Source organism: Oncorhynchus kisutch, linkage group LG16 (genome assembly GCF_002021735.2).
Source record: "Oncorhynchus kisutch isolate 150728-3 linkage group LG16, Okis_V2, whole genome shotgun sequence".
Classification (NCBI taxonomy): Eukaryota; Metazoa; Chordata; class Actinopteri; order Salmoniformes; family Salmonidae; genus Oncorhynchus; species Oncorhynchus kisutch.
The window spans coordinates 10,029,537-10,039,536 of NC_034189.2; the positions used below are offsets into that span (position 1 = coordinate 10,029,537).

At 47.8% G+C, this 10,000-nt stretch overlaps 1 protein-coding gene across 1 annotated transcript in view; it reads left to right on the forward strand.

The window, feature by feature from the left end:
- LOC109906178 (semaphorin-4F-like) overlaps positions 1-10,000 on the forward strand; it is a 19,057-nt gene that overhangs the window by 7,153 nt on the left and 1,904 nt on the right. The window contains 5 exon segments of the mRNA XM_031791763.1: positions 1,821-1,889; positions 1,891-2,003; positions 6,718-6,859; positions 9,217-9,276; positions 9,494-9,659. Of these exon segments, the coding sequence (XP_031647623.1) occupies positions 1,821-1,889; positions 1,891-2,003; positions 6,718-6,859; positions 9,217-9,276; positions 9,494-9,659 (550 nt within the window).

The following is a 10,000-nucleotide window of genomic DNA, read 5'->3' on the forward strand; positions in this document are numbered from 1 at the left end:
CTCTCTCCACCCCCCTCTCCACCACCCCCTCTCTCCACCACCCCCTCTCCACCACCCCCCTCTCTCTCCACCACCCCTTCTCTCCACCACCCCCTCTCTCACCACCCCCTCGTCTCCAACCCACCCTCTCTCTCCCACCACCCCTCTCTCCACCACCCCCTCTCTCCACCAACCTCTCTCTCCACCAACATACTCTCTCCACCACCCCCTCTCTCCACCAACATCTCTCTCCACCACCCCCCTCTCTCCACCCCCCCCCCCTCTCCACCACCCCCTCTCTCCACCAACATCTCTCTCCACCACCCCCCCTCTCTCATCAACATCTCTCTCCACCACCCCCCCTCTCCATCAACATCTCTCTCCACCACCCCCCGTCTCCACCAACATCTCTCTCCACCACCCCCTCTCTCCACCACCCCCTCTCTCCACCACCCCCTCTCTCTACCACCCCCCTCTCTCCACCAACATCTCTCTCCACCACCCCTCTCTCCACCACCCCCTCTCACCACCACCTCTCTCTCCACCAACATCTCTCTTCCACCACCCCCTCTCTCCACCACCCCCCTCTCTCTCCACCACCCCCCCTCTCCACCACCTCCTCTCTCCACCACCCCCTCTCTCCACCACCCCCTCTCTCCACCACCCCCCCTCTCCACCACCCCCTCTCTCCACCACCCCTCTCTCCACCACCCCCTCTCTCACCCCCCCTCTCCACCACCCCCTCTCTCCACCACCCCCCCTCTCTCCACCACCCCCCTCTCTCCACCACCCCCTCTTCTCTTACCACCCCCTCTCTCCACCAACCTCTCTCTCCACCAACATCTCTCTCCACCACCCCCTCTCCACCACCCCCCTCTCCACCAACATCTCTCTCCACCCACCCCCCCTCTCCACCAACATCTTCTCTCCACCACCCATCTCTCCACCACCCCCCTCTCCACCAACATCTCTCTCCACCAACATCTCTCTCTACCACCCCATCTCTCCACCACCCCCCCTCTCACCACCCCCCTCTCCACCAACATCTCTCTCCACCAACATCTCTCTCTACCACCCCATCTCTCCACCCACCCCCTCTCCACCACCCCCTCTCTCCACCACCCCCCTCTCCACCACCCCCTCTCTCACCAACATCTCTCTCCACCAACATCTCTCTCCACCACCCCCTCCCTCACCACCCCCTCTCTCCACCCAACATCTCTCTCCACCAACATCTCTCTCCACCACCCCCCCTCTCCACCAACATCTCTCTCTACCAACATCTCTCTCCACCAACCTCTCTCTTTCTCCCCCTCTCCACCACCCCCCTCTCCACCACCCCCTCTCTCCACCAACCTCTCTCTATCTCCCCCTCTCCCACCACCCCCCCTCTCCACCAACCTCTCTCTTTCTCCCCCTCTCCCACCACCCCCTCTCTACACCAACCTCTCTCTATCTCCCCCTCTCCCACCACCCCCCCTCTCCACCAACCTCTCTCTTTTTCCCCCTCTCCACCACCCCCTCTCTCCACCAACCCTCTCTCTTTCTCCCCCTCTCCCACCACCCCCTCTCTCCACCAACCTCTATCTTTCTCCCCCTCTCCCACCACCCCCTCTCTCCACCAAACTCTCTCTTTCTCCCCCTCTCCCACCACCCCCTCTCTCTACCAACCTCTCTCTTTCTCCCCCTCTCCCACCACCCCCTCTCTCCACCAAACTCTCTCTTTCTCTCCCTCTCCCACCACCCCTCCTCTCTCCCCCTCTCTCTCTCTCCACCCCCCCTATTTCTCTCCTCCTCTCTCTCTCTCCACCCCTCTTCCCCCCCCCTCTATCTATCTTTAGTCTGATGTAGGCGGTATGAAGACATTACAGAGGCGTTGGACCACCTTCCTCAAGGCTCAGTTGGTGTGTTGAGGACAGAGCCAGCGGACAGCGTTACAACATACTGACTGATGTCTACACAAAACAACACACATCTGGAGACCCTAGCTCTACACACTTCTATGGTCTCTTCACATCTCAGTGGTAAGGATGGATGGATGGAGGGATGGATGGATGGAGGGATGGAGGGATGGATGGAGGGGAGGAGGGATGGATGGAGGGATGGATGGAGGGATGGAGGGATGGATGGAGGGATGGAGGGATGGATGGAGGGATGGATGGATGGAGGGATGGATGGAGGGATGGATGGATGGAGGGATGGATGGAGGGATGGATGGAGGGATAGATGGAGGGATGGAGGGATGGATGGAGGGATGGATGGATGGAGGGATGGAGGGGAGGGGAGGAGGGATTGATGGAGGGATGGATGGAGGGATGGAGGGATAGAGGGAGGGGAGGATGGATGGAGACACATCAGCTGTCTGTGACCAGGCGAGAAAAAAAACTTTCCAAGCCAAACCTTCATATCACGACCGCTAACCGCTACACACACCCTACATTGTCTCGTCACCATTAGACCTGTGGCGGTCATGACATTTTGTCAGACGGTTATTGTCCTGCAAAAGACTGCCAGGCTCACGGTAATTGACCGTTAATTAATAATTAACACATAGTTTAGCATCTCCTGGTCTCCAATGCATGTATTTCGGAAGAACAGAATGTGAGTTGTCCTACTGTATGTTATCTGGCTATGCTCCCTGCCATAGGCTGTACGCGTGTTCATTTAGCTGACAAGATATGCTTAGAAGTCCCGTGCCATTATTTTTTACATTATATGATTTTATACTAAGAAGAATATAATTGAACTTATCTGAATAAAATATAAATTATTTTTTTTCCAATTCAGGAGCAAGTGGCTATGTTGAGCTTAAAAGTGTTCATTTGAAAAATGTCCTACACACTAGATTTAGTTACTTGACAACTTTAGTTGTGAATGATACAAACCGTAGAAATCCAAGTGTATATGGGCTGCATGGTGGGACTGTAGGACTACTGATGATTTGAGAAAGTCGCAAAAGAAAGCTTGCGTTCTGTTCCTCCGGCTGCACAGCTGCTCTCTCATCAAGTGATCCTATTTTCACCCATCAGACTATTCTCAATTTAATCGCGTCTTTACTAATATGGCAAATGAGTTTAGATTTAGAATGGGCCGTTATCACATGGTCAGGAACAGGGGAAAAAGACATCCTTAGGCACTCGAATAGCAAATGGAGGCCGTGTGCTTTCCTGCTGATGCCTGGTAGGCTACTTCGGTTTTATAGCAGAGCTGTGCTGAATATGAGAGGCTGAGAAATAAATATAACAACACTAATTTCACTCCACACATTAACCACTGTTGGTCTCACTGCACGACAGGTGATATTCTGCCAAAACCTCTGTATGCCATCGGGCTGTCCTCGGGCTGTCCTCGGACTCTCCAAACCTGTTCCTGCAGCTACCCAACGCTTAATTTAGGAAACCAAGTGAAATCTGTTCGTGAACATCGATAGTAACATGTTTTCGCAACAAAACATATTGTGATAAACTGTTGACAGCCCTTCTGCGCACTGGAGAAAGGACTGTAGATAAAGGTAATGTGTAACCTAATTAATGAACCCCTATAAAGGAGAGGAGGAGATGGACACGCTGTAGTTAAAGGTAATGTGGAACCTAATTAATGAACCCCTATAAAGGAGAGGAGGAGATGGACACGCTGTAGTTAAAGGTAATGTGGAACCTAATTAATGAACCCCTATAAAGGAGAGGAGGAGATGGACACGCTGTAGTTAAAGGTAATGTGGAACCTAATTAATGAACCCCTATAAAGGAGAGGAGGAGATGGACACGCTGTAGTTAAAGGTAATGTGGAACCTAATTAATGAACCCCTATAAAGGAGAGGAGGAGATGGACACGCTGTAGTTAAAGGTAATGTGGAACCTAATTAATGAACCCCTATAAAAGAGAGGCGGAGATGGACATGCACGGTGCTGAGATATTCTGTAGATAAAGGTAATGTGGAACCTAATTAATGAACCCCTATTACTAGGTTATTTAAAATCATATCCAAATTCACTATAATTGTAAGCTAACTGTGTGCCGTCCAGTACAATCAATGACCCAACCACATCGCTTAGGTCTAAAGGATCTCTTCCAGACTCCGGGGTAGAAAATATTTGAGCGTGGGCCTCCCGAGTGGTGCAGCGGTCTAAGGCACTGCTAGAGGCGTCACTACAGACCTGGGTTTGATCCCAGGCTGGATCACAACCGGCCGTGTTTGGGAGTCCATAGGGCGGCAAACAAATGGCCCAGTGTCATCCGGGTTAAGGGAGGGTTTGGCCTGGGGGGTTTACATGGCTCTTTGCCATCTAGCGACCCCTTGTGGCGGGCCGGGCACCTGCAGGCTGACCTCGTTGTCAGGGTTAAGTGGCAGGTGTTAAGGAGCGCGTTTTGCCAGGTCATGTTTCGGAGGACTCGACCTTCACCTCCCGAGCCAGTTGGGGAGTTGCAGTGATGAGACAAGATTAAAAAAGAGGGTAAAATACAACAACAAAAATATATATACAGTATATATACACTACTGTTCAAAGTTTGGGGTCACTTAGAAATGTCCTTGTTTTTCAAAGAAAAGCACATTTTTTGTCCATTAAAATAACATCAAATTGATCAGAAATACAGTGTAGACAGTGTTAATATTGTAAATTACTATTGTAGCTGGAAACGGCTGATTTTTTAAATGGAATATCTACATAGGTGTACAGAGGCCCATTATCAGCAACCATCACTCCTGTGTTCTAATGGCACGTTGTGTTAGCTAATCCAAGTGTATCATTTTAAAAGGCTAATTGATCATTAGAAAACCCTTTGGATTATGTTAGCACAGCTGAAAACTGTTGTCCTGATTATTAAAGAAGCAATACAACTGGCCTTCTTTAGACTAGTTGAGTATCTGGAGCATCAGCATTTGTGGGTTCGATTACAGGCTCAAAATGGCCAGAAACAAACACCTTTCTTTTGAAACTTGTCAGTCTATTCTTGTTCTGAGAAATGAAGGCTATTACATGTGAGAAATTTCCAAGAAATTGAAGATCTTGTACAATGCTGTGTACTACTCCCTTCACAGAACAGCGCAAACGGGCTCTAACCAGAATAGAAAGAGGAGTGGGAGGCCCCGGTGCACAACTAAGCAAGAGGACAAGTACATTAGAGTATCTAATTTGAGAAACAGACGCCTCACAAATCCTCAACTAGCAGCTTCATTAAATAGTGCCCTCAAAACACCAGTCTCAACGTCAACAGTGAAGAGGCGACTCCGGGATGCTGGCCTCTATGACTCATGACTGCCGGTGTGGTGGTAATGTGGTCACCATATTAGCTAACGTCATAATCAACACAGCTACTAGAACTAACACGTTTGGTTAACCCGCTACAATCACGCAGTACAGCAAGCAGTTTAGCAGTTAAGCAGTTACACCTGCATGCCCCAGTGGCAATAAAGTAATACAACCAAAAACGTACCTTGACTTAGAAGAGTTCCAGTGTTGGATAGCCATAGACAGCTAGCTAACATAGCATCCCTCTCTGTTGGATAGCCATAGACAGCTAGCTAACATAGCATCCCTCTCTGTTGGATAGCCATAGACAGCTAGCTAACATAGCATCCCTCTCTGTTGGATAGCCATAGACAGCTAGCTAACATAGCATCCCTCTCTGTTGAATAGCCATAGACAGCTAGCTAACATAGCATCCCTCTCTGTTGAATAGCCATAGACAGCTAGCTAACATAGCATCCCTCTCTGTTGAATAGCCATAGACAGCTAGCTAACATAGCATCCCTCTCTGTTGAATAGCCATAGACGGCTAGCTAACATAGCATCCCTCTCTGTTGGATAGCCATAGACAGCTAGCTAACATAGCATCCCTCTCTGTTGGATAGCCATAGACAGCTAGCTAACATAGCATCCCTCTCTGTTGGATAGCCATAGACAGCTAGCTAACATAGCATCCCTCTCTGTTGGATAGCCATAGACAGCTAGCTAACATAGCATCCCTCTCTGTTTGATCTGGGTGTTTGAGTAGGCTAAACCAGCTAGCGGCACTATCTTTCGATACTCCTTACATTTGGTATAAATTAATTTGTTCAAAACTGTTGTCTTTTGCTCTCTTTGAGTCAATTACTCACCACATTTGATGCATTGCAGCACTAGCTGTAGTTTATGCTTTCAGTACTGAATTCATTCTCTGATCCTTTGATTGGGTCGACAACATGTCAGTTCATGCTGGAAGACCTCTGATAGGTTGGAGGATGCCCTCTGGAAGTTGCCATAATTACTATGTAAGTCTATGGAATGGGGTGAGAACCACGAGCCTCCTAGGTTTTGTATTGAAATCAATGTACCGAGAGGAGGACGGAAGCGATCTGTCCTCCGGCTACATCATGGTATTACCCTACAGAGTGCTGCTGAGGCTACTGTAGACCTTCTTTTCAGAACAGTGTATTGTAATCAATTATTTGGCGACGTGAATATATTTAGTGTAGTTTTATCTAAAAATGATAACTTCTTGAATGTTTCACTATTTACATTTTTATGAAATTCACTGAAGAGGATGGTCCTCCTCTTCCTCTGAGGAGGAGCCCCCACTGGTAGAGAGTAGAGAGAGGGAGAGACAACAACAAGGACATGTGAAACTTCCCTTCATTATACATGATCACATAAATCAAATCCTCTCTCTCTCTCCCTCCTGTGTGTGTTTGTGTGTGTGTGTGTGTGTGTGTGTGTGTGTGTGTGTGTGTGTGTGTGTGTGTGTGTGTGTGTGTAGGGAGCATGAGGAGTTGTCAGCGGTGTGTGTCTACAGTCTGGCTGACATCAGTAAAGTGATGGACGGACCCTTTAAGGAACTGAAGAAGACCTGTGAGAACTGGATCAACCCAGAACCAGTACCAACACCTAGACCTGGACAGGTACAGTCTAGAACACATTACCCAGAACCAGTACCAACACCTAGACCTGGACAGGTACAGTCTAGAACACATTACCCAGAACCAGTACCAACACCTAGACCTGGACAGGTACAGTCTAGAACACATTACCCAGAACCAGTACCAACACCTAGACCCTGACAGGTACAGTCTAGAACACATTACCTAGAACCAGTACCAACACCTAGACAAGGACAGGTACAGTCTAGAACACATTACCTAGAACCAGTACCAACACCTAGACCAGGACAGGTACAGTCTAGAACACATTACCTAGAACCAGTACAAACACCTAGACCAGGACAGGTACAGTCTAGAACACATTACCTAGAACCAGTACCAACACCTAGACCAGGACAGGTACAGTCTAGAACACATTACCTAGAACCAGTACCAACACCTAGACCAGGACAGGTACAGTCTAGAACACATTACCTAGAACCAGTACCAACACCTAGACCTGGGCAGGTACAGTCTAGAACACATTACCTAGAACCAGTACCAACACCTAGACCAGGACAGGTACAGTCTAGAACACATTACCTAGAACCAGTACCAACACCTAGACCAGGACAGGTACAGTCTAGAACACATTACCTAGAACCAGTACCAACACCTAGACCTGGACAGGTACAGTCTAGAACACATTACCTAGAACCAGTACCAACACCTAGACCAGGACAGGTACAGTCTAGAACACATTACCCAGAACCAGTACCAACACCTAGACCTGGACAGGTACAGTCTAGAACACATTACCTAGAACCAGTACCAACACCTAGACCTGGACAGGTACAGTCTAGAACACATTACCCAGAACCAGTACCAACACCTAGACCTGGACAGGTACAGTCTAGAACACATTACCCAGAACAAGTACCAACACCTAGACCTGGACAGGTACAGTCTAGAACACATTACCCAGAACCAGTACCAACACCTAGACCTGGACAGGTACAGTCTAGAACACATTACCCAGAACCAGTACCAACACCTAGACCTGGACAGGTACAGTCTAGAACACATTACCTAGAACCAGTACCAACACCTAGACCAGGACAGGTACAGTCTAGAACACATTACCTAGAACCAGTACCAACACCTAGACCAGGACAGGTACAGTCTAGAACACATTACCTAGAACCAGTACCAACACCTAGACCAGGACAGGTACAGTCTAGAACACATTACCTAGAACCAGTACCAACACCTAGACCCTGACAGGTACAGTCTAGAACACATTACCCAGAACCAGTACCAACACCTAGACCAGGACAGGTACAGTCTAGAACACATTACCTAGAAACCAGTACCAACACCTAGACCTGGACAGGTACAGTCTAGAACACATTACCTAGAACCAGTACCAACACCTAGACCTGGACAGGTACAGTCTAGAACACATTACCCAGAACCAGTACCAACACATAGACCTGGACAGGTACAGTCTAGAACACATTACCTAGAACCAGTACCAACACCTAGACCAGGACAGGTACAGTCTAGAACACATTACCTAGAACCAGTACCAACACCTAGACCAGGACAGGTACAGTCTAGAACACATTACCTAGAACCAGTACCAACACCTAGACCAGGACAGGTACAGTCTAGAACACATTACCTAGAACCAGTACCAACACCTAGACCCTGACAGGTACAGTCTAGAACACATTACCTAGAACCAGTACCAACACCTAGACCAGGACAGGTACAGTCTAGAACACATTACCTAGAACCAGTACCAACACCTACACCCTGACAGGTACAGTCTAGAACACATTACCTAGAACCAGTACCAACACCTAGACCCTGACAGGTACAGTCTAGAACACATTACCTAGAACCAGTACCAACACCTAGACCAGGACAGGTACAGTCTAGAACACATTACCTAGAACCAGTACCAACACCTAGACCCTGACAGGTACAGTCTAGAACACATTACCCAGAACCAGTACCAACACCTAGACCAGGACAGGTACAGTCTAGAACACATTACCCAGAACCAGTACCAACACCTAGACCAGGACAGGTACAGTCTAGAACACATTACCTAGAACCAGTACCAACACCTAGACCCTGACAGGTACAGTCTAGAACACATTACCCAGAACCAGTACCAACACCTAGACCAGGACAGGTACAGTCTAGAACACATTACCCAGAACCAGTACCAACACCTAGACCAGGACAGGTACAGTCTAGAACACATTACCTAGAACCAGTACCAACACCTAGACCCTGACAGGTACAGTCTAGAACACATTACCTAGAACCAGTACCAAGGAAGGAGTTTTAAGAACTTTAAATCTGAACGAAACCTTTCCTTTACCCAGTGTCTGAACAGTGCTCTGAGAGCGGAGGGCTTCGAGTCTTCTCTCAAGCTGCCGGACAAGGTAATATATAATACAGTATAATATAATATACATATAATGTAATGTATAGTCATGTAAATATACTAATCTATATCAATATAATATATATAATGTATAGTAATGTAAATATACTAATCTATATCAATATAATATTTATAATGTATAGTAATAATATAAATGTACTAATCTATATCAATATAATATATATATATAATAATAATAATATATATGCTTGAAGGTGTTGACGTTTATGAGAGACCACCCTCTGATGGAGAACAACGTGATCGCAGCGCCTCTACTGGTGAGGAGGGGCATCACGTACACTAAAGTAGCTGTTACCAGGACGACCACGGGGTCAGACGATGATCAGAGAAACGCAGCCACCGTGCTGCACCTGGGGACAGGTGAGAGGGGGGGGGGAGTGAGAAATTAGGGGAGGAGGAGTGGAAGGAGAGAAAGGAGTGTTGTTGGGGTAAACGATGGATGGATTGATGGTAAAAGAAGGATGGATGATTAAGAAGGATGGATGATTAAGAAGGATGGATGATAAGGGAGGATGGATGATAAAGGGAGTGGGGATGATAAAGGGAGGATGGATGGTAAAGGGAGTGGGGATGATAAAGGGAGGATGGATGGTAAAGGGAGGATGGATGATTAAGAAGGATGGATGGTAAAGGGAGGATGGATTGATGATAAAGGGAGGATGGATGATAAAGGGAGGATGGATGATAAAGGGAGGATGGAT